We start from the raw sequence: 25,728 nt of genomic DNA on the forward strand, positions 1-25,728 counted from the left end.
AAAATACAACAAATATGAAACAACATCATTAGATTCTAGCTAATACCATTGTCTTTTAAAAGGTTTGAGCCTGAGGGCTACTTTCTCATGAGGCCCATCTTTCTGGAACCCTGTAAACATGTTACATATACATAAGAAATGACATAGAGGGAAGAAGGAGAGCTATAGATTGAACTTCCTTCATTTAATTCGTGTTCATCATCTAGCTATGTCACCACGGCAATTTACACAATCTCTCTGAATCTGACTCATCTGTAAAATGAGATTTCTGTAAACATTAGGAAAACTCTGTAGCACAGTGCTTGGCCCATGGCCTGTGCTTGGTAAGTGCAGTTAATATGCATGGGTAAGAGCAGAGCTTCTATTTTAGTCACTCATATTAAGGGCAGAACTTAATGAAATTTTTTGTGTTGTTGCTTCTGAGGAGTATGGAGTGACTAATAAAAAACTGAAGAGAAAATTTGGGGCCATTTGTCAGCTAGCAAAGTAAAGAGGTGAGTTAAAGAGATTAATGGGACCACCCAGATTTTAGAAAGGTGGGAAAAATACCAACCAGCAAAGCAATTTCACCCAGCAAAACTTTGAAGAGACACACTCTTTCAAAAGAGTGTTCATGGTGTCCAGGGCTAGGCTAAAATTATAAAGCCTATGAGAGGTGGTGATATTAAGTACTTTTTAAAAAAAGGAGTGCCAAATCTAAGTTTTCGGGATGAGAAGAAATACGATGGGTCCAGGGCCTTCTCAGAATTTCTTGTACTTCAAAGAGCATATACTTGGCAGTGACTCCCCTACTTTCCTGAGTTTGGTCAACGTGGCTGAGGGAAGGCAAAACTCTTAAAATCCACACAGATGGAACTTTTCCACTGGCCCTATTTTGGTATAAATATTCATCAAGGACTAGAAACTTAAAAAGTCGATATGGGTCTGAGCTATAAGTGGTTTGGACTAAACTTCAGCCAATTTTCAGTCGTCCTGCTGGCTCTTGTCTCTCAAGAGGGCCAACTCTCCTGAGATGCGGCTGCTGTCGTCTAGAGACCTGAGCCAACTACCTCCCGAGGCCATGGAAATCACTGGAGTTTGTTCTCAAGAGACTTCCAGCCAGAAAGAGGGGGGGCTCAAGGGTCAGATGAAGGTTCAAGTCAGTCATTTGAAGGTAGGAAACAAATCAAGCCTTGGTGCATTCACTATCCTAAGGCCAATCCTTTCGTAGGCGAGTCTGCAGGAGGATAATAAAACTTGGGACCAGATATTAAAAATTCAGAGTCTGGTTTGGAACGGTGCCTTCCCCAACCCTCTCACTTTCATTTCCTTTTCATCTCCCCATGCTTCCTATATCTGCCAAAAAGTCTCCCTCCCATGCCTCTGTCCCCACTCCTACTATGCCAGTTCTGATCTTGGTCTATAGGTACAAGGTTTTAGATTAAACCACATGGGTAAGGATAACACTGAGGGGTGCTGGTCTCACTTCCTCTATTCCAGGTCTGTCTTGTGTCCTTTGCCCTCATGTTCTTTCTACCCCTTTCTACCCACTATGAGTTCTTTGTCTCTACCAGTTTCCCAAAGTGATTGTATCTTTTCAAACATTTTTTAAAAAGATTTTTCTATTTGAGAGAAACAGAGAGTGCGCACACTCGTGCATCCACATGGGAGAAAGGGCAGAGGGACAGAATCCTCAAGCAGAGTCCCCACTCTGCATAGAGCCCCACACAGGGCTCAGTCTTGCGATGCAGGAGATCATGCATCAAGCCAAACCAAGAATCAGACGCTTAACCAATGGAGCCACCCACATGCCCCAGCAAAGTGGCTATATCACTTTACATTCTTCCTGGCAATGTATGAATTCTAACTGCTCCACGTCCTTATCAACACTTGCTATTGTCAGTATTTAATTTTATTACTCTTCTGGGTGTGCAATGCTATCTTATTGTGCTTTTGTGTTTTTCTGATGAGTAATAAGGTTGAATATCTTTCCCTACACTTAGTGGCCATTTAGACATTTTCTGTGACATGGCTGTTCAAATCTCCAGCTATTTTCTTTTTAAATGGGGCTGCTTTTTAAAAATTTATTTAAAGGATTTAGCAATATTCTGGATATAATCCTTTGTCACATATATGTACTGTGACTATTTTTGTGGCTTGTCTTTTACTTTCTTAGTGGCATCTTTTAATGAAAATAAGTTGGTTTTGGTGACCAGCCTTCATATTTATTTTTTGAGCATTCCTTCCAGATGGAAACGTCACCAGGATATAAAGTTTACATTACTCTCTTACTGCTCTCACATTCCACACAGTAATAAGCTATGATAACTTTGCGAATATTTTTTAAAGCTTTCTAAAGACATATTACCTCTGTTTGTCACAGTTTTCTTCTTTTTCTTCTTAGTCTTCTCTGATTTCTTATCACCTCCTCCTGCCTCTTGCCCTTTATAAATCAGGTGCTTTACATGTGGACAAGTGCTGATTTTTCATGAATATTTATGATGTGGGTTTGGAGTTCTTAGTGCTTTAGGGTTGCCTATCCCCTCTCTTTTGCCACGTTTTTGTACTGTAAAAGCTCTCCTCTGAGAAACAGGATAGTTTGGTGGCATAGAAGTGACCTTCCCAAATGGGTGCAATTAGGAGAGGTAAATATGTTGCTCAGATGGAGAAGGTGGCAAACTCAAGTCCCCTTGGGCAAGTCCCCAAACTCACATCAAAACAAAAACTGGGAGCTGTCTGTTGGCCATCTCACTCAGCTAAAAACTGACACTAGGTCTCCCAGAAGGGAGGAACTAACCCAGGAAACGATGCGTTGACCTTAATCCGAACAATATGTAGGACTTAGTCAGTTACCAGAACTGGGACATTAGAAAAAAGTGGTCATTGCATACTGGAATCGAGCAGAGCTAGGGAAACAGAAGCAATGGGAAAAAGTTGCTGAAAGAGAGAGAGAGAGAGAGAGAGAGAGGGAGAGATTTTTTGCTCGTGATAAGGATGAACTTCTAATATTTAGAGCGGTTCAAAAAATAGGTCTCTTCAGGAGGTACGCATGCTAGTCAGTGGTATTCTCAGAGCATCTGGCTGTCCTGTCCAATTCACCTCACGTTTAAGGCTAAGGATGGGATGGCCGAACAGAATAAAGTTTTCAAAGTCCTTCTGAACCTGAAATGCTATGATACCTCAAATTTTTACCCCAGCTCTTCCACTAACTAGCTCTGACCTTGAGCAAGTCACTTGACTTGCTAGACCTGTTTCCTTGTTTGTTAAATAAGGAGAATGAACTAGGGAGAAACTCTAAGCCCTTTTTATCTCCTAAAAAATAATTGTAATTGCTGCAATATACTGTACAAGCATTATTCAAATAAGCGTATGATGATTTTCCTTGTCATGGCCCAGCCTGGGGTGTGGAGGCTGGTGACAACACCATTCTAGATAGTGTGACTCTTATGTCTCTCCCCATGGGCTGTTGGGGCCTGTCAGCTGTGTAGGAGGACAGATTCAAGGAAACACAGCTTTTCCATCAAAGTTCGCCTCTTTTTAGGTCCTTGCAAACACAGGCATGATCCTCATAACTTCATTTTCCAGATAACTGACAGGGAATAATCTGGGATTTTTTTTTTTAATGTACCATAATCATATATGCTACCATATACAGCTAGCAAAAACCAAGAACAATCACCCCAGTGGCATTTTGACATCCAAACCATGTGTTTTTCGTTCCTATTCCTCATCTGCTCTAACCCATGGCAGTGAGGAGCCCACATTGTCAGGCCAAGTGAGAACTCTGAAGAACTGTACAAGAGGAATTGTTTTGATGTAAGATTCTGGATCTCATTAAACAAGCTCCATATTTCAAAGGGTTGACTTTCTTTCACTTATTTCATCCAAGAGTCTTAGTTGGGATTTTTCCTCTAAGTATCATTTATGGTCTCAGAGTCTAAGGGTGAATAAAACGTGGGGTGCACAAACATGCCTGGGAGATTCTGGACCGTTTTCATGTTCTGCTCATACATGCAGTGTGCTGAATTTCATAGGGCGTGTGCGTGTGTGTGTGTGTGTTCCTTTCTTCCCATTGATATTGCATATTCTCAGTTATCTGAACCTAAATCTTCTTGCAAAAGTTCAAACTCAAGGGGGCTTGAGTCAGCTGGATCTCCTTTGCTGGAACGGGGAGAGTCTCAAGCCTGTCATAAAGTTTTCTGTGTAACACTTTGGCAGGGCCTGCTACCCTAATCACTCTCAAGTGTTCTGGTTGAGAGGCAAGAGGAGCAAGTCCTCAGATGAGAAAATAAAAGACACATATGTGGGGATGGATGGATACACGGAAATGTATTTCTCCACAGTTCAAGATGGAGGATATTCCCCAAGTTAGAAGTCAGGTAGGATGGAGAATATACGTGTCAGACTTGGAAAGCATAAAGCTGGACCATGACCTGCTCCTAACAGCTCATTTATCCTTGTCTCTCAACACTCGGCTCAGATGTCGTCTCCTGGATAAGCCTTCTCTGACCTCCCAGGTGGGGTTAAGTACTGCCTCTTCTGATCTCCCTCAGTTCCACATGTACCTCTGATCAAGGTCTGTAGGCACTGTTCGCTCTCTGATGGCCATGCTGGCTGTTCCTTTTCTGAAACCATCAGCTTCTGAGATTCTTTTCCTTCTACTTTTCCACTGATCAGCTTAGTCCCTTAGTCCCTGGCATGTAATAATTGCATATATGTTTGCACAAACTAACTTCTTAAAGTGTGCCAAATTAGAAGTGGATAAGTTTCATCAAAGTAATGTTTTTATTTTCTCTACCATTTTGCTCTCATGAGCTCTCATGAGGTAATTCCTGTTTAACAAGCAACATTATATCTCAAAAACTGTGCTAAGAACTTAACAGATCATTATTGGGGACAACAACGCTCAGGCCCATTTTAATGATGAAGAGACTGAGGCTCAGAGGTAATGTGGCTTGTCCAAAATAATAGGAAATGAGTGGCTGGGCTGGGATTTAAATCATGTTTGTCTGCTCCAAGAGCCTCAGATCTCAGTCCACTACAGCTGTACCTATTTATGTATTTGTGTATAGAATACTAGTAAGGCTTTATTTTGACAGAGGTCTTAATATATTTGGGCTCTTCTGGTTGTCTGACACAAAAGCATCCCTTCTCAGAATAATGTTTTAAATGCATGAAAATATGTAAGATGACAGAAAAAAAACACTGTTAGTGAAATAGTACCAATATGTAAAAACAGATCTATGATTTAGTAATATATATGCCTTTATTAAATTAATTAACAAGACTTAGTAGTGGATTTATTGTTATTTCAGAACATGGGCAAGTATAAGTGGTACATTAGTCATCGATCTCAGCTGGAAAGTTTAGATCTCAGGATAGGAAAGTATCAGATTTCCATTGGTATCAAGGGCACAGGGCCTATATCCAGCTATATTTTTCTAATGTAAATGTCTTGTACAATAACTTTTTGGTTGTTAGCAACAAGGGGTTGCTAAGCTGTAAGGGCTTTTGTCTTCATTCATAATTGAAGGAAATGCTGAATCAGAGGCTGCGTATATAAGGGTGCAGTTTTTCTTCATTTACATTCCTTGATACCCTTAATTCTGTTCACAGATCCCTGGTTAAAAATGTCTCCTCTCTCAGCTTACAAGATTTAAAAAAAATCCCCTTGACTTCCTCTAAAATAAGCCTCCAAATACTGGCCCCCTACCCCCTCCTCCGTTATGGCCAGATCCCCTTAACAAGGACACTGGCTGGCCACAGTGCCAGGGCGGGGCGCAGAGCACAGGAATGCCTCGGCAGGTGGACGGCTCTCCTCTAGGATGAGGGCAGGGCTGGGCTCCATTTTCCCTCCACTTCTTCCAGCCAGTGGATCAGCTAGGACAGTCACCTTGGTAGTCAGCCTCATGAATCAGTACCTGGACATGCCACTTAGTCATACAGCCCAAATAGATTCTGTCGTCTTAAGGGCGGGTTATGGGGGTGTTAGTCAGCCAAGAGTCCTTTCTCTGTGCTCCTGTCCTTTGGTGCCCCTGCCATCAACACCACTAAGGACAGGGCCTGGGGTGCTAGGCTGCCTCTGAGGACATAGGCTGGGCACAGACAGTGTGTCCACCATCATGTCTGCAAGGCAGCTGAAGGGGCTGCTGGTTACCAGAAGCACCTGAGAGCTGCCAGGAGTTCTCCTCTGCCTCATCACTGCTCATCACTGCTCATCACTAAGTACCCTGTTTAAAATGCAATAACTGGGGTGGGGGGTACCTGGGTGGCTCAGTTGGTTAAGTGTCTGCCTTCAGCTAAGCCCACATCGGGCTCCCTGCTCAGCAGGGAGTCGGTTTCTCCCTTTCCCTTTGCCCCTCTCCTTACTTGTTCACTCTCTCTCTCAAATAACTAAATATATAAATCTTTTAAATATGCAAATACTGGGAGAATTATCACACTCATTCCTTTGTTACACTGTAAAAATGACTGGGGTTCGGTGTGGCTTAGAGGTGTGCAGTGCTCAGAAATATAAGGGTGGGTAGCAAAGGAGAAGAATTAACTGTGTAAGAAGAATTGTGTGTGCATGCACACACAACACAGATGGTCAAGAGATACACAGAATCAGAACGCTGACAGGATTTGGCCTTTATCTTACCTTTATGAGAAATGAATTTCATCAGACTCAAGCTTACATGGAAGGGACCAAAATTCTCTTATCCATTGTCTAGCACCCAGCAAAGCGGCTGACACACGATAGATGCTGAATAAATACTTGCTAAATGAAGAAATGAGTGAATATTACCTTGATTTATAAGCAAGACATCTGAGGCTTGGTGAGGGTAAGTTCCTATATCACACGGTTGGGGCCAACGTCTGGTCTCAGGCAAGGGAAGGACTGCTTTTTAGAAGTGTAGCAACAAGCCACCCAAAGCAAATTGTTGCCATTGTCACAATTTCGCATATGATGCAGCTTGAGTGTATTTATGGCTAAGTCTAAGTTTAGCTACAAAGAGAAGGTCTTGCAATCTGATATCTTAGAAGCCACATGTGACATGACGTAGGTAAGCTGAACTTGGTTTTGCATGCTCCAGCACTTAACTACCTATGGGACTTCCATGCTGTACTGAAGACAGAGGATACCAGGAAGCAAGAGGAAATATTTTTTGAGCACGTACTAGGCATCCAGGCACTTGGAGTGCCTTATCTTTTCAACTATTGTTTAGATGTAGAACCATTGTTAACTCTCTTTCTCAAATAGGGAACCAGAGGTTCAGAGAGGAAAAGCAACTTGGCAGAGGTCGCAGACCCAGTAAATGGCAGAACCATAAGTCACATCTAGATCTCCATGCTTGCAAAGGCCATGTGTTTAACTACTTCTCAACTGGCCTCTAAGTCTTGTGGCCAAAGCTAAGTTCATAGCCAAAATGTTCACTTGACGTTCTGAAGTTTGAAGATATGAAGTTGACATGAAATCAGAGTATCCTGGGCATGGAAGTGACAGAATATAGAACATACCCTTTCCTCCCACATTCATAAAAGATGCTGTGAATCAGTGCATCTCTCAGTTATGTCTCCTGTAAATTCTGGATATGCTATTTCTCTCCCATGTCCCAACTGCAACACAAAGGGACTGATGAAGCCAATCCCTAGATTCTGCTCAGCTCTTTTAAATAAAGATTCACTAGCATTTTTGTCCAAAGATTAATTTTATAAAGAAACTAATGTTTTAAAACAGAAGGAGGAAAAAAATTCCCATAAACAGATCATGTGGATTTGAAACAGCCGCCATGGGCTGGACCCTGGTACTTCTTTGTCCTTCCAAAGGGTGACTTGCCAAATGGAGCCTTTGCTTTTTTTCCCCCTCAGTGATCTTATTTCCTTTTAAAGCATGTCCTGGTGGGGGCTTGGCTGTGTTTTGCTTGGTCCTGATTCACGTGTTATTGGGTAGACCATGAGTCAGGCTGACCAGGCATGTAGAGATACACATTCCAGAGGCCAAACTTATCTTCAGGCTAAAATTTCCTGGAAGCTCTGGGACCAGGATCTCTAGGATTTTTTAATTTTAATTTTTATTTTTTTTTTGGTCAAGGGTCACTGCTTCTTCAGTAATTTTAGGATACTGTTGTATGCTTCCTTAGGTTGTCTGTCTACCAGTATCCTCCCTTCAGAATTCAATTAGACTTCTAGAAAACCAGGAACCAGGCAAAATCTAGAAAGCTCTTGTTCTATACCTGGAAATGACTTTGACTTATTGTAGGTGACAGCAGATACCTACTAGTGACCAAGAGATACCAGAGAGGTACAAATGCCTGGTAACAAGTGCTGGGCAATTTCTGAATCAGACTATTAATGTGTAGAGAGACCTTGATCTCTGAGTGAAGCACACAGTGATAATCAGAGCTCCTCTCTACCAGATGGCTACTTCTGAGGAAAGCCTTCTTATTTTTTCTTAGAGTGGAAAGAGATTAAGATTTGGGATCAGAGAAGGCTGGGTTTGAGTTCCTAACCTGCCATCATATGATCATGTAAACTTAGCCTTAATCTACTTACATGGAGAAAGAACACACATTTTTGCAAGGTAGTCTTTGAGGTAAAATGGGATGTGAGAAATTTCAAGCACCCTCCATGCACTCAAGAGAGGTCTTTCCTCTCTTTGGTCTTTCCTTGAATTTGTCTATGCTAGCAGAGAATGGGTGAGTCTTCCTGCAGAGTTCTTAGGGGGACAAGAGTCCAAACAAATGGTGAAAGAAGACCAAACATGTCCCTCCTGAGAAAAAAAGGAAAGGGGTTTGCTTCTCATATAAAGGAGCAGACAATGAGTGAAGAGTTGATCTGGAAGTCTGACAAAGCTTTGTAATTGTTTTAGTTCTTTTTCTGTTCTTGTGAAACCACCATCAAGTTTCCACACCAGATATTTAGGCCTAGGAACCGAGTTCAGGATTTGGCCACTGAAAAGAGTCTCGGTGCACATAGGAGACCCAACTTCTTGTTTGATGTTTTCTTTAAAAGCTATATAGAAAACATTTCTAGAGCTTCTGCAGATCCAGCCACTGATACGTACAAAGCTCCAAGAATGGGTTTCGGACATCTTGAATGTTCCATGTGAAGTTACAGAAATAACATAATCTTGAGAGACTCCTGTAGAAGTGGTTGGTGGCCCTGTACCTACCAAGATCATGGCAGCTGCCAGCCGAATCCTCTTTCTGATAGCAACAGAAAGGGTGTGTGTGTGTTTGTGTTGGGGGGGGGGGGTACTTACAAACAAAGGCACTTAAAGAACAACAGTTGTCTCTTCCTTCTGGATGTTCTGAAAAGCTGTTCCACAATTCTACTTTTAGTGGAACAGAGTTTTAGCCTGTTTTTCTGGAATCATTTGTTATTCGGAAGATAGTCTGGTGTATAAGAAAGGTCATTGGGCTGGAGGGAAAAGGAAGAATGGTTCTCATCTCAGGTCTGCTACTTCCTAGGAAAAGTGACCTGTCCAAAGTCAACTGATAAATAAATGCCTACAGTTATTAGGCTGACTCAACCTCTGCCAGAAAACTTTTCTCATCATCTATGTTTAAATGGTGTTGGATGAACACTGGGGATATAAGAACTCCCAAGGTCTAGGGGCTGCCTGGGTGGCTCAGTGGGTTAAGCCTCTGCCTTCAGCTCAGGTCATGATCTCAGGGTCCTCGGATCGAGTCCCACATTGGGCTCTCTGCTAGGCAGGGAGCCTGCTTCCTCCTCTCTCTCTCTCTACTTGTGATCTCTCTCTCTGTCAAATAAATAAAATCTTAAAAAAAAAATAAAGAACTCCCAAGGTCTATACTCATCATGCCAGATTTCACTTTGTTATTCACATACTATTTTGAATGTACAAGTTGGAAAAAATTAAAAAAAGGTTCTTTCTAAAGTCAAAGTCAAATTGAATACCTCTTCTGGAGTCCTATTGACTCCAGTGGGCTGCAGGAGGAATTATCCCCTCACTGCTCTGCTCCTTACCTTCTCCTCACCAGAAGTGGCAGGCATGGGGGTGAGAAAGAATGATGCACCTGTGAGCCTGTGTTAATGTCCTTCCTTCTTGATCCCCAGCTTTTGCTGGACTCAGCCCATTCTTTTTATCCTTTGTTATCTTTGGCTAATTAATATGGAGAGAAGATCAAACTATAGGCCCTTCCGAAGGGAATACCTTTTCCCACTGTCCTGGTTATGGATGGTGCATAGGTCCTGGCTAGGAGAAGGTCTTGGAGCCTAGAGGGCTGAGAGTAAGCCTAGAGATGGTCTATGATTAAGTCTTTCCCTGCCTCCCATCACCCCAGGTGGTGGATGCGCTGGTGAAAGTCAATCCTCAGCCCCCAACCCCCCATATTCACACATGTCTGCACAATGTGACAAGCATCTTCAATGTACAAAGTAATGGCTTCAGCATTTGTTTTCAGGGACCCTTTAAGAAGGACTTAGATAATTTCTTTCTTTATTTTTTTTTTAAATAAGCCTGTCTTTTGGGCCAGGTTGCTTATACACCTATGGGCATGTCTCCAATGCCTTGGCTATTATGGTCTTTAAGTGACAGCTTAATATATTCTTAAGATTGAGGGAGCCAACAACCATTCTCGAGGAGCCATATTTACATTGGATTGGCTCGCTCAGGCAACGTGCCAGCAGTGTTACACGCTGCAGGAACTGGAGGTGAAAGCAGGAAGGGCTGAGGACAGAGGGGAGGATAAAGCTGGAGAACAGGAAAGCCAAGAGGGAGGGGATGCAGAGAAGGGTGTGGGGAGACGCCCAGCTGAGCCTGGCAATGCACTTAAAATCATCATTGAATGCTCCTTTGACATGGCGTTGAGGGGTGAAGAGAGGACCCTCTGGAGCAGGTCCACTAGCACATGCATAGTCCACAGTGGACATGCTCTTAGATCCCTTTGTTCTCATCCTTTCTAAATTCCTGCAAGTGGCTTCTTGGCAGCCAACAGGCCCATATTGTTGCAGAGCCTCAATCGGCTTCAGCACATCTTCTCAGCAATCTCAAATATGGAGCTTGACCCATCTGGGCTTCAGTTTCCTTGCCTAAAAGGTGAGGAGAGCTCCCTGTCCCCTTCCAAGCCTAAAATTCTATAACTCCATAGTGAAATGACTGGTAATCTCTGTTCCATGTAAGCAGATTTTGTATCTTTTGGGGTAGAATAAAGACGAGATCAATGTTTGGCTTATTGAAGCTGAGCAACTTGCTTTGGTTCAGATGAATGAAAGTTAGCTGCTCTTCAGATGGGATATGCATAAAGAAAAGTGTGTCCTTCATTCATTCACCAAAAGACTCCTTTGAGCATTCACACACCCATCAAAATATACCAATAACAACAATAACAACTAACTCTATTTGCCAGCTTCTGGGCTGAGCCCTTTTTATGCATTATCTCATTTAATGATCACAGACCCCTTGGGGGGTAGATGTGGCTACTGCCTCTCTAATTCTCAGATAAGGACACAGACTCAGACATTAATTATGGAGTACATAAGAGCACACAGCTACTAAGTGGTAGAGCTGGGGTATGAGCCTCGCTCTGGATCCAAGAACAGTAGTAGCAGTATTCTTAAATATGCTTAATAAACAATAGAAGAACAAATCCACTGTAGTGATTGATTCCACCAAAAGAAATGGCATTTGGCCTTCCAGGCCCTTTATTACCAAGGAAGGTTGACTATTCTGTGGGAACTCTCTGTACTAGGAGGCCTTCTCTCTCCCAGTAGAAAAACAAATGATGGCTCAAGAGTGGCATTTAACATAGCACAGATGAGAGGAGGCAGGTAGCTGTTTCTAAGCTCTGCCAGTAACTAGATATGTGATCCATGGTGAGTCTCTCAGTTCGTCTGGGATTGGTTAGACGATCTCTAAAGCAACTCCAGGTTTTGGATTTTATGTTCTCTTGAAGACCTTTTTATGACTTTCAAGCTGCTAGGGATTCCTCATAACCTACTTCCCCTTGGGGTTGGGGCAATAGAGACAGTTTGTATGCCATTTTAAACCAGTTCTCATTTTGTAAATAGGTCCCTTGCAGCTCCAAGAGTCTATGAAATCGCTTCAAAATGCCTGTGATTAAGCATCCTGAAGCCAAATGTTATAAACCACCTCCCCACTGCTGCAGATTTAAAGAGTAAATATGCAGTAAAAGTTTTTCAGCATGCTGTTGGTATGACACGGTGTTTAATCACTATTATAACATTCAGCAAGGAGAGTTTCTCCCCAGCTCCCTTCTCTTGACTTTTTGAGTTGAAGACATTGGTTCATCTACCTAGTGGTGACTGTCCTCCTCATTGCCATCATCCCAAGAAGTTTAAAAAAAAAAAAAACCCTTTCATCTCTACCCACCACATTCTTTTTCTAAGCCTGTAATTGGATCTAAATGGAAAATAAACCCTTTGCAGGCCAAGGAAGTTGGCCTGAGAGGGTGACAAGAAGGGGAACATGTTCCACCTCTAATCCAGATAATCACACTCACCAATGCAAAGGAAAAATAAAAACAAGGCTTCCTCCAAGGGGTGGCTTTGGCCCTCAGCAAGGAGGAGGGTTTCCATGTACTGGGTCTTCACACATCATCTATCAATCTGCTTGTAGTAAAACCACCCCAAATCACCTCACTTTCTAGAGGACCGTGGGGCTTGGCCCCTTTAGCTCTAAACTCTTTTACCTCAGCTGAATTTGGGGAGGCTGTCCAGACACACAAATATCCTGGTTCTGCCACAAGTTAAAAAACATTCACGTACAAAATGTACTGTCCGCGAAAACTATGGTCGTAGCTGGATGGATATTCAGTGGTTCACTGGTCGTTTATTGAGTCCTGCTGTGTATGGTATGCTGTGTTGGAATGGAGATGAACCAGAAAGGTCTGTCTTCAAGGAGTTTAGAAACATGTGTAAAGAAATAAAAGCAGTGTATGCATGACTTGTTAGTAGGTAGAAATTAACAGGTATCTTACCGAGGTCTAAAGTGTTAGGAGAATTCCATAGACGGAAAGAGGACCTGATTCTCCAGAGTCTGGCAAATGTGATGGGACATGGTACCTTCCAGAGGGATGCCCTGATTAAGTCTGACTTGGTGTACACATTCAGAAGGGTCCGTTGGACTGTGTGGGAATCTGGGGAGGTCAGCTGTGTAATGGTGCAGCTATAAATCAGATGCATGAACTCTGTGCTTCTAAGTTATGTGGCTTGCATTTTTATTTTGATTCTGACATATGTTCGGGGTTTTTGTCTTTTCTTCCTCTTTCCTGTCCTTTCCTTTGTTTTGTTTTTGTTTTTGTTTTTCATGTCTCTCATTCTATTCCACAGGTAATGGCAGAGGACTGAGGAGGGCTTTGCCCTGCAAGAATTTAAAATGACTGCTTTGGGAGATTAACCCACAGTGTACTGCTGCTGTTGTTGCTGCTGGGAGAGAAGCAGGGTCTACCATCCCCAAAACTGGAGACAAGGAAACGGAGGCACAGAAAAGTGAATTGGTCAAAGCAGTGCCCCTAAAAAGTGGCAGGGCCAGGGCTTCAGTGCCTTAGGCAATCCTTATGCACCACTGCCTCCTGGAAGCAACTGCTCTAAACCCTGGGCTTCAGTTCTCCATTGGCTTAGACTGTCTGTGTCTCTGCTCCCTTCCAGCTCTCTTGTCCTCTAAGCCTCTGGCCTGTGCCCTCTCCCAACTGCATCCAGGTAAGTAGTGGGTGGGTGTTGGAGCTACAGGCACAGCTGCAGGCCCCTCCTGCAGTGAATCACCCGTGACCTTCCGGGCTCCAGGCCAGCTCTTCCTGAAAGGGAAACGTGCAGACCCTAGGGACAGAAATTAGTTCCCATGTGCTGGAACTGCTGCCATCGCCAACATCACCAACTAAAGAAACTGGTGTGTGTGTGTGTGTGTGTGTGTGTGTGTGTGTGTGAAAAACAAAACACTAGGATGACAGCAAGAGGGGAGATTAATTTATGAATAAATATTACCCTCCCCTCAGCTTTCACCTCAATCCCGGGAGGGGTAAGGGAGGGGTTATTTTTCTTCCTACAGACAATAAGATTACTACTTTCTTAAAAGTTCCACTTTATTTAAATTTTAAGTAGCATCATCGAAGAACTAAGATTCTCTGCAAATACTTTACACAATGGCTTTTAAGAGTAAGTTTTGGGGTGTGTGCCTGTTAGCTCAAATATGTACTCCCAACTGTTCTGTTTTCTGGGAAGTCTTGGAATTTAATGAGCTTCCTTCTTACGTCTAGGTAAGCCTCCGCGAAACCTGGGGGAGGGACACGGGGAAAAGGAAGAATGTAGGTAAGTACAGACAGATCGCAGCTCACCTTTTGAACTCCTTTCTTGAGGTCCTTAGCCACCTTTGCCATCTTCTCTGGGGCAGGAACAGCGCCTGGCTTCTCAGGCAGAGGCGCGAGGGCGCGCAGCGGGGACAGCGCTGGCTGAATGGCCAAGTTCGCGGGCCCCGGGGGGAGCTCTGTGCGCAGCTCGGCGCCCCGGGGTCCTTTAATTGGAGAACGGGACTCCCTCTAAAACGGCGCCAGCCAATCCTCGCGGGCTCTCGCGCTAGGCCGGCCAATGGCAGCGCGCGGCTCCCCCTCCCTCCAGGCGGCCTGGGCCGTCCCGGCGGCTGCGGCGGCGGCGGCGCGAGCGCTGCCCTGACGTCAGTGCGGCCGCGGCCCCTGCCTGCCCTGGCGGCTCACATCTGTCCTTCGAGCAGGCGGCAGGAATCCGTCCCCACGCCCTTCTCCTTTAAAGGACAACGAGCAGAGGGTGGGGAGGGCCGCTAGGCCCCCGCGATCCATTCAGGTCAAAAGGGAGAGTGATCAAACAGGGAGGCTGGGTATTTTTAGTGAGCTGGGTCCAAAAATAAATGCTGAGCGGTGTTCCCCTTCCCACCCTTTCTGCCTTGTCCTAGGGGAGGTGCGGGGCGATAGGGGAGGCAGGGGGTGTGCAGCCGCACTGACTGGGCCTGCTAACTTTCCCAAACCGGGGCAAATCCTCCAATCACCAGACAGGAGGTGAGAGCCCAGTGAGTTAGGTGTTTTGTTTTGTTTTGTTTTAATTAATGTTTGTAAATTATTAATCTGCCTTTTCTAACTTGCTTTGCGCACATCCTCCCATTTCAGCGAGGAGGATTTGGTCCTGATTTTATAAGCGCGGAGAGGTACATCTTCTTTCTAGTTTTGGAATTACATCAGGTGTTGTTATCACCGTGATGATGATGGTGGTGATTATCACTGGCTTTTGGTAGATGAGGACACACTCAGGATAACCGGTCCACTGTTGAACTCTTGGTCAAGGCTTTACATCTGAGTTAGTGAGAGTGAGCACTTACCAGGGGAGAAGGGACACATGATGACAAGAAGCCACAGACTAGGAGACTCTAGTTAAACTCCATAAATTGGGCATTGGCTATCTGGACAGGCAAGATTCACATGTCTCACATCCCTGGGGTGACTTGCCTGGCAACGTCTAATGTAACAAGACTCATAAGACAATATGAGCAAGGTCTTCCCTCACTATGCCATGTTGTGGGCCTGTAAATTCACATCCTTACTGAGCCAATTCCACAGACCTGGGATCCGAGAGACATTTTCTTCTCTGCCAGGATAAAGGACTAAACCCCAGCCACTTTTTACCCTGGGGAGAATGTCGCTCTGTTATGACGTTTTCAGTCCTGTAACTCACAGTGGCAGTACCCCCTGCCAGAAACCAGGGCTTCAGTGGGTTATGGTAAAACTAGGCTGCAGAGGAGACTGAAGGGGGAGGGGTCTCAAAGTACTTCATGTGACTAATTTGAGGGGGTGGGGGAACTGCAGGTCATATTCTAGGGCTTCCTCTCTTATTGGAGGTACTTTCCCTCTTAAAGCCTCCTCCATCTTGGTTCTTAACACATCATCATCTCCAGCCATCCCAAATCTTGACCGATAATCCCAAATTATGATTCCTTTTTCATATTCCTAGAAAAGGCTTTCTGTTTGTGATCCTTCTTTTGTGGATCTGCTATAATTGATGTTTGTTTTGCTTGCTCCCAGCTGTACCCCAACACCTAGCATATGATAGACACTTGAAACGTGTGTTAAATGAATACAGGTTGGGTTCTTGTTTTTAATCAGCAGTGAGCTGGCAGGCAGGACTAGGAAGAGATGGTGCAATGCTACACCTTAGTCTGGTATGTCCAAGCTTCCAAAGTGGGCTGCACGTTAAACCAGTGTGTAAATAAACGGTGGCCACCAGAAGCCTGGCCTGGAGGAGGTTTCCATGTGAACAGCCCATTCAGTAGCAAATCCTAGGAACAATGGTGCTGAACTGGGATGTTATGCCAGAAGCCTTTATATTTCAGAGTTATAGAAACAGAAGCCAGAGGAGTAACAAAGACATGCTTTATCCCTTGCAAACTGGGCAGAAGCCTTCCCAGTGAAGTCATTTCTCACTTGCTTCCCAGCCACCCTTCTTGCCCCATCTTGAGAAATTATTGTTCCATGGAATAATTCTAATTTTACTAACTTTGACACTGTATAGCTCCAAACTCATGACCCCTTTCCCCTCCTTATTTTTGCCCTTGGGCCCTGTGTCAGCTAAGGAGGCAGATATTGTGACTCTTTCTTAGAATGTGAGAATCAGGAGCTACTACTTGGGGTGGTCCAGTCTCTTTTTTTCTGGAGAATAACCTGTTGTGGGCAGAAAGGTGCCCCCCAGTCCCTTCTACTACTTACTCTTTTCCTGGCTAAAGATGCTCACGCTGACTCTTTGAACCCTACTCTTGAGCCAGATGTTTAAGGGGAGCTATAGTCAGAATCTTGGCTGGACAACTCACTGGACTATTATAATTTGGGACGTTCTGGCCAATGGAGGCAATATGACCATTATACCACAGCCTCATTCTACTTTTGCTTCTCTTTGGAAGAAAATGGGCTATCTTTTCTAGGTTGGAACAGTGAGAGATCTGATTTTCCCAAGGCTCATTGCTTTGTGGTGGTAGGGCTTATTAGAAGCTTCATTCAACCACCAAGTAATTTTGGGGCACCTGCCTTAGCCAAGAAATCTGGGTGCTGGGGATACCCCAGGTAAATAAAAGAATCCTTCCCCTTCAAGAATGTCTTGGTTTAATAAATGTCACTGGGGCTCTCCAGTTGGCAGATCTCTTCTCTTACTTAAACGTCAGGATAATCACAGAATAATTCTTATTATTCCATAATAATTCTAATTATTTTTCTGGGAGAAAGTGGAGATTTGGGATGGTCTAGGGCTCTATCCAAGGTCACACAGCCAAATTTGAACTTAGGACTTTTAACTCGAAACTGTGTCCTTTCCACTATTCCACAGTACTTCCCTATAAGTCTTAAGGATTGATTGCAGGGAAAAATGTAAGCACTGGAAGGAAGATAGTATTGTTGTATTGTCATTATCAGTGGGTTTGTCCTAACTGGGATTTTTGTCTCTGTATTCATGCGGTTTTCATTGTTCATTCATTTATTCACTCATTCAACAAACACTGAACTGAGAACTACAGTGAGTCAGGAGGCCCTGAGCTGAGGCTATGACAGACCATGAATGAGACAGAGAAGGTTCCTGTCCTCACACAACTTCTATCCTAGTGGAGGGAGACAGACATTAAATAGGTGAACAGATAATTAGATAAGGTAATCGAGGATGGCAGTGAGTGCCTTGGAGGAAGTAATGGAGGAGAGATTCACTGGTTATGTGGTCCATTCACATCAGGTGGTCCAGTAAAGGCCTGACTTGAAGGGATCATGTGAGCTGAGACCTGAAGGAGGAGAATGAGTCAGCTATGAGTAGAGTCTCCATGGAAAGAAATTTCAGAAGGATGGAGTCATGAGAGCAAAGACATTAAGGTGGGTACAGGCTTTTTATGTCTGAGGGTAATGAAGGACAGGGAGAATGCATAAGGTGAACCGAGAAATAGGCAGTGACTAGGTCACATTGGACCCTGCTACGGAGGCTAAATTCTTTCCTGAGAGCATTGGGGAATTATAGATGAGTACTTCCCAGCTGAGACATAATGTGTGCCAAATATGTCATTTAAAAATTTCTAATAGCCACATTAAAAAAAGTAAAAGGAAACAGGTGAACTATTTATAATACATTTTTGTTATCCAGTATATCTCAAATTGGTCATTTCTACATGTGATTGATATACACCATTACCGAGATGTTTTATGTTCTGTGTGTGTGTGTGTGTGTGTGTGTATTATCTCTTTGAAATCTGGTATGTGCTTTATACTTGCAGTACACCTCTGTTGAGATCAACCACATTGCAAATGCTTAGTAGTTACTTGTGGCCAGTGGCTACCATATTAGACAGAGCAGTTATAGAGTTCTAAGCAGTGGGGGATGACAGTACCTGATTTACTATTTAATTCACAGCCAGGACACCCAAAAGTTCTTAATAGATACTTGCCTGGTAACTAACAACCTCTCATCATCAGGTGGAAAGACTGAGGGTCTGAGAACTAATACCTACATGTCTGGTCTACTGTTTGAGGCACTGCACTGGAAGGATAAGCTATTTGCCCAAAGTCACAAAGCTAGAAAGAAGCCAAGCAAACCTTGAACCCAGTTCTTTTGGCTTCATGTCAGGCACTTTGGGAAATCTCCAATAATCATGGCTCCCAATGATGATGCTTTTGTGTTACATTGTAATAAGTGTAGCATGGTTGTTTTAATATGCAAATATGAGTGATGGTTATGGCTATATTTGGTTATGACTTTTTAGACATATTTTATTCATTAAAATACTCGACATTTAAGAGTAGGTATATATGAATAACCCATGAATCACCTAATATATTTTGATGTATATTAACTGATACAAATAATCCCTGAGCCAAATAGTATATTTTAATGTATATTAATTGATACAAATATGTCCCAAAGCACTTATATGTTTTAATTTGTATCAACTGGGGCCATCATTCATACCATGTATATGTGAATTGTTCACAACTTACATTTTTTGGTTTCTTTCCTGTTGTTCTTACAGTAACTTTAATTTTAGAATAACTATCTAATTTTCTCCAGATTTTCGGATGGCTTCCTAGATCACAAAAGGCTTTGCCTATAAGGCCAAAACATCTGGATAAAAACAAAATGTGGTTGTTGGACCCAAGCATTCTCCTGCCTTATAGGCTGGCTCTGAGAGGGACTATGAAGGACATAAGGAGAATCTATCCATCGTGAAGGAGCATTGGCTCAGAAGTCCAGAGCCCGATATTCTGATTGTAGCTATGTCAAAATGTTACGGCTGGCCATCATGTCTAAGGCCACCTACAACATAAATGTATTATTATTTACTAGGAGCAAGTGATCAATTTTTTCTGAGTATCTGAGTATCAGATATATATCCCACTTGATGGTGCAGTGGACCCCATTCCCTTCTTTGCCAGGCAAACAAGAGTATAAAGAGCTGCTCCTTAGTTAGGATCCAAACCCAGCTGGGATCACTCATGAGCTGCCTGGCTTTACAGTAAGGACTTAGCTTGGACCAGAAGGGAAGACAAGGTTTCTTACCTTTTGGGATTGTTCTGGATGTTTTCTGTGTTTCCCTCCTGATCCACTCTTTGCTCTCCTCCTCCAGCTCTGTGCCTGGTAGGCTGACACATGGACTCCCCGCTGGTGCCACTTTGCTGTCTTCCTGGGAGCAGGAGACACTGGTAGGAGATCGGGGTGAGTATATTTAATCTTTCCTCTTCTTCCCTGTTGGCCTGAATCTTGGAGGTGGTAGTCATGCTCTTCTACCTCTAGCTTCAGCTCCTGTGATCCTGGGAACAGCTCTCTCCCATGGCGCCTGGAGGCCTAGGGATGGTCTCTGCTTCTTGCTGTTACTGGCCTTCATTGATAGTGCCTTTATAAAACTTCCCTCGTTACCCCTTCAACTGTTTCTAGCCAGGACCCTGACCCATACAGAAGCAAAGTGGGTTTTAGAGATGATCTCAGTGTGGCCTTTGCTGGATTGGTGAGATAGAGGGCCCTGTGTGTTTCTCGTGTAGTTTTTTTCTGCTTTTTGCATGTGAAGTAGTTGAAATGATTTGGGTTTGGCCCATTAATTAGAATAAGAAAACCAGTTAGAGGTACTTGGAGAAACAAGACAGAAATTTAGGGACCTTCCCTAGGGTAGGTCTGCTGACGACCATGGATTCCTTCAGACACTGTAAGTGACTTTAGGTATACAACTCCCCTTGCCTTGGTCTTATTCTGTGTCAAAGTGGGGATCACTGTGAGGAGTGAATATGGGGTTATGTGCAAAGTTTGGCCTAAGCTTGATGGCCCTTCCAAATATTCTGTTCCCATGCCAGGATTCCAGCTGTCATGAATTTAGTCTTGCATCTTTGGGGATGAGGCTTGAATGTGAGACACTGGGGAACTTGAAGCAATTTGCTGAGGTAGACCCTCTTGAATCATTGTAATTTGCTGACCTGCATGTACTCTGCAGCCAAGATGTAAAAAAATACATGTGTTCTACATGGCCCACTGGGAGTGAGATGTTGCTATGGCTCACTAAAAAGAAAATACCTTAAACAGGATAAAGGGGTAATATTGCAGCTCTAAGTTCCTACTGTAAGAATGGTCTTGATCTTTGGGGAAGCGGGGTGGGGAAGGGGGTGGAGGAGGGGTGGACTAGCTTGGACAGGTTGAGTGGTGGGTTGACAGTGGCCTATCCAAGGGGGGATTGCCAATTTCAAGGGACATGCTCAGGATAATTTGTACCAAGTGCCACTTCTGATCTACCACCAACACGATTGCCTGGCTCTTTCTAGTGGCAACTTTATTACATCCTCCCAGCATCTTCCTGAGGCAAGTGGTTTTATTCTCATTTTACAGAACAGCAGACTGACCCCTAGGGATGTTAAATAATGGTCCCAAGGTCACATAGCTGGTTACGGAGCAGGAATTTGGACCCATATGTGTCAGACAGCAGAGATGGTAGTGATGAGAAGTACAGGGAACCAGCTGAAGCCCCAGCAGTCATTTCCTTGGCATCATGTATGTGCCAGGCCACACCAATCACATTTAATTCTTATAGCATAGAATCTGGATCACTATAATATAAATAAACCTCTGCCCGCCTCACTACACATACAGAGACACTTAACACTTGTGGTCTAACTGTAGGTGTCCCTCAACAACCTAATTATGGGGACCATTTAGAATAAAATTCTACTTTGGAATAAAATGGGGGAAAATCAGGCCTGTTCAACTCATTAGGGTTGACTAGCCAGGGATTGAGGGGAGCATTGTAGCACCTCTGTTTCCCAGGAGACCGAAGATAAAAATTAATACAGTTAAAGGCATCATCATCATCTTCTTTCATTATCACATTTTCCATTCTTTTTGCCATCTTGGCATTTTAATTTTCCAAAGCCTTATGAACTTGCTTTACCTGGTAACATCTCCCTATAGGGTATTGAAATCACAGGGAAGTGGCTTCTGTATATTACCTTTAGGGGCAAAGCTGACATATGTAGGTTTTGTTCAGATTGAAAGTCTGAGTTCCTATTTATGAGCTTGTATCTCTTGTAGTTTGGAACCAGTTCTGTGGCTTGGGTTCAAGTCTAAAAGTAGAATGCATTGTGAAGGAGGTGATGTCTGGCTTGATCCATTTCCTTTCTGTTACCTATCTTTGCTCAGTGATTAAATTGCCGGTCTGAGCAATGCATTCTGATCTACACTCCTGTGTTTTACTTCATGCTGCTGCCTTCTTACTCCTCTTCTACCCATCAAAATCCACCTGTCCTAAGCACCTTCTCTCAGCACCCTGCCCAACCTCCCTCACTGGGTTTGGCAGCAAACTGTTGAGCAAAGAGTGAGGGTTTTGAAGTTAGATATATCTGAGTTTGAGCCCTGGTTATACTACTTGTTTAGCTATTTGGCCATGGGCAAATTAACTTTTCTCTTAGACTATTTTAGCCATAAGATGGAAATGATCAGTCCTACTTGCAGAGGGTGGCTCACACTTAAAGAGAGAACATGTCTGAAGCACGTGACCCATTACTTGGCACAAAGTAATACCCTGGTTTCCTTCATCTTAGAAGATTTCTCTCCCTTCCAATGCGCCCCAGTTCTTCCTTGTTTGTCACAAAGAGATTCAGAGTAACAGTTCCCCACCATTCCTTCTCTAGCCTCAGGGAAATCAGACTTGCATGAGACTGTTTCTGCAGACATTGTTTCGCTTGCATGCTTGTGGCGGACAGTGATTAGGTGCAGGCAGGGGTAAACTTCCCTGATAATTAGTGGGCATCTACCCAAAGCAGACAGAGGGCCAGGACCTCAAAGGTATACCACCCACTGCTGTGGCATCTACCCCCTGCTTGGACACTTTCTGTGTTCAAGAATTCATTCTCACCAGACCGATCTAGCAGTTTGGGACATTTCTCATTATTAGAAGGTTCTGTGTTACTTTGGCTGACATCTACCTTCCTAGGGCTGTCACCTACCTGTTCTTTCCAGCTTCTGCAATCTATTTAAAGGGCTCTCCCTTTCTTACATGATGACAGTTGATCTAATAGAATACTGTTGGTCATGTGTTCACAAGGTCTTCTCTCCTCTAGACTTTAGGTATTATTTTATTCTGCCTAAGTTATTCCATTATTCCATTCTGCTTGGTCATCAGTCATGCTTTACCTTATCTCAGGAGCTGTGTTGCAACTTGTGGAGGGGTAGGAGCATCAGCTTTGAAGGAAGGCACATTTGGTTCCAATCCCTCCATGGGCACCTACTGGGAACCTCAACTTACCTATCTATAAAATGGAAGCAGTAATACCAATATCCTAGTACCCACAGGGAGATTAAACATGCTCATGTATAGAAAGTACGCAGTTTCTTGTTTGGAGTGGAAAAGAGGCAGTAGCTGTGTAATTATTATTTACTAATTTCCAGGCAAGTAGCCACCATGCTTGGTTCTGTTAGAAAAGCTTCCTAGTGATCTTTAAGGATTTCATCAGCCTGGAAATGGGAGCTTTTACCTCCATCGCTTACACAAGGAAAATGGCATTAACTGAGCGTTCCATTTATTTTGTTACAGCCACAGGATTCTTAAGAGGGGGATAGGATAGTCAAAATACTGCTCCACGGTCATTTTAAGTATGTTCATTTGAGGCAGGTTTTAATTTAAAAAGAGTTTGGATATTCTGTGGCTAAACATGTACATTCTAAGAGGTCCTTTGGGATTGCAGCAGAATGTTCAGACATTCATGGGCAGAATTCCAGAACGCTTGAAAGATGAGTGTGTCCTGTGGCAGATGAACAAGGTATGAAGACACCAAATCCCCCTGACAAAGTCCAGCAATGCCTTGTCACTGATCGGCCTTTCTGGAAAGACTAAATGAGCTCACCAAGAAGACAGGGGTGGGTGGGAGATTTCAGGAAAAATTCTTAGTTATCAGAAATTAGGCATTGAAAGATCTGGGGCTTCCTGTTGATTTCCCAAGTTGTTCTCACAGCCCAAGACACATGGTTGGGCCATGATGTCATCTGACATAGATAGACACACTGAGGCCTGAAACTGTCAAGCAGATTCCGGATCATGATGGAGGGTGGGAGGGATGTGCAATTTGAGGACCACGTGAGTGTGGAATGAGTAATGTTTTCCAATAGGATATTATCACCCATTCTATCATTAATGGGGATGGAAGAAGAACTGAACTCTAAGATATTAAAAAACAAGTATTATATATCCTCCTGAAGACCCTACTTTTCCAAGTTAAAATCTTGTATTTAGTAGTCTCGTCTATTGTCATGGTAGGATAATATTTTCATATCCAGTTGAACGTAGATGACCAATCTGAATCCCTCTTTCATGCGTTCGTTCCTTCATTCATTGAATCCCTCAGTTGGTCATTCAGTCCTCTGGTCTGTGGTTCTAGCTGTTCGGTCTTTCAGTCATTCAACGAATACCTATTGAGCGTCTTTTTCTGTACTAAGGGCTCTGCTGGGTGTGAGACATGCAGCAGTGAAAAAAAAGATTCACAGAATCTACTCTCCTAGGAAAAACAGATGTTAAATAAGCAATTACAACAAAAGACAACGAATGGGGAGCATTATAATAGGAAAAGTACCGGGCCCGAGGCAAAAGAAGTTCAGTTTGGCTGGAGAGCACGGTTTTCTATTACCTAAAACATCAGATCCCAGTGGCTTCACTTCCTGGGTGTCTAAATACAGAACCCCAAACACTCATCCATTAGGAAGAATAAGAGCTAACATCTGTGGAGCTCTTGCCATGTAGCCAGCCACTGAGCCAAATCCTTTACAAAGACAGTCACACTTAATCTTTCCTGAGTTAGGGACTCTTAAGTATCCCCATTTCACAGACAGGAAGTTGAGGCTCAAAAAGGATAAACAGCTTGTCTGTAGTCACATAAAGTGAAGTGGCAGAGCCAGGAGTTGAACCCTGGTCTGATTCTATAGCTCGCAGTAATAATCATGAACATTTCCCCCCATGTGTCTAGGAAGTGGAAAACCTGTGACAAAAGACATTGAGAAGTCAGGCCAAAGGGAGCCTTTGGACCTTCCTAGTGTACTCCCAAAGAATCAAGAGCTCTGCAGTGAGCCTCACAGCCCATGGGAAAAAGAGTAAGAACTTGGGGGTGATCGGGTCAGAGAGCATCATGGGGCAAACTATGTTCCTGCATCCCAGAAGGCATGAGAAAGCTTTGCGGGAAGTTATTTCTAACTGTAGAATGAGCTTAGGCAATCCATCCGAGAAACAAATCAATCTTATGCTCGCAAGTACATTTTAAATGCAGTTAGAATCATATAAAACCGAATTAGAAAGCCTAATGTCCATGTGATGTCTTTATTTAGTGTAAAGTAATCCATTACACACACTCTCTTTCCTTTTCAGTGATTAAAAAAATAAAGTGAGTCAGTCATTTTTGCAAAAATAGTTCTATATTTCAAAAGAAAATAGTTTTCTTAGAGAACATAGCCTTCTCTCTATTTTTTCTCTCTTTCTGGCCCCTCCTCCAGCTCTGTAATAAATATCTCCTGCCCAGATGTTAGATCATGTTGAGATAATTTGGAAATCTTTGTGCTTAATTTAGACATGATTCATATGCGCATTGAGTAGTACCTAAGTTTGGCCGGGGATGAGGATAGTTGCTCCTGGTGATGATTCAGGCTTGCCCGTGAGTGATCCGTCTTCTATCAGTTGAGATATTACTCAGTTGCTGTGATGACTCAGCTTGAGTTTGTGCAAGTGTGAGTGCAGCCATGAGCTCCCTCAGCAGCTTCCCTTGGTGTCCCCCACACGGCTGGGGATGATTCCGTGCTCACTGGCACTTGCTGAGTTTGTGCCCTGTATTCTCAATGAAGGCACGAGTGAGTCATGTTTCCATGTGTCTCGCTGTCAGTTCTGGTTGGTATTCTGCAGTTACCACGGTTCTAGTCCATGCATCGTCTCCTTATTCAAAGGGATTCTTTTACCTGATGTCTTTGTTATCATCAAAGACTCTCCTTTCTAGACTCGAGAACCACGAGCCTCAGGATCCAGCAAATCTGCCTGTATCCCATATTGGTATACGATGGTATTACTTCTTCTTGACACCAAGTAGTACTACTACCCTGCTAGTGCAGTTCTGCAACTGCCATCAGCACCACCGCGACCAGCATTTCTCTTCCCATGAAGAAGCAGGATTTTGGAATACTTAAAATGTTACAAATACTGGTTGAATTCCTTATATGCTTTATCTCAATTATTCTGCATACCAGTCACATGTAGTATTTATTTCTATATTATTTATTTATTTAAAAAATTATTTA

The 25,728-nt window shown here is 43.4% G+C and overlaps 1 protein-coding gene across 2 annotated transcripts in view; it reads right to left on the reverse strand.

Annotated features, from left to right (window-relative positions):
• The window catches only part of LMCD1 (LIM and cysteine rich domains 1), a 58,557-nt gene extending 44,116 nt beyond the window's left edge, over positions 1–14,441 (reverse strand). The window contains exon 1 of one of the 2 annotated variants that reach the window (XM_047746100.1): positions 14,277–14,441. In XM_047746100.1, coding sequence (XP_047602056.1) covers positions 14,277–14,318 — 42 coding nt within the window. In that variant the 5' untranslated portion in view covers positions 14,319–14,441. Of the gene's footprint in view, positions 1–6,766; positions 6,818–14,276 lie in introns of those variants that run through there. The other variant, XM_047746107.1, reaches the window with a different exon arrangement.
• Positions 14,442–25,728: the final 11,287 nt, after the last annotated feature.

The sequence above is a fragment of the Lutra lutra genome, chromosome 1 (assembly GCF_902655055.1).
Source record: "Lutra lutra chromosome 1, mLutLut1.2, whole genome shotgun sequence".
NCBI classification, from domain to species: domain Eukaryota; kingdom Metazoa; phylum Chordata; class Mammalia; order Carnivora; family Mustelidae; genus Lutra; species Lutra lutra.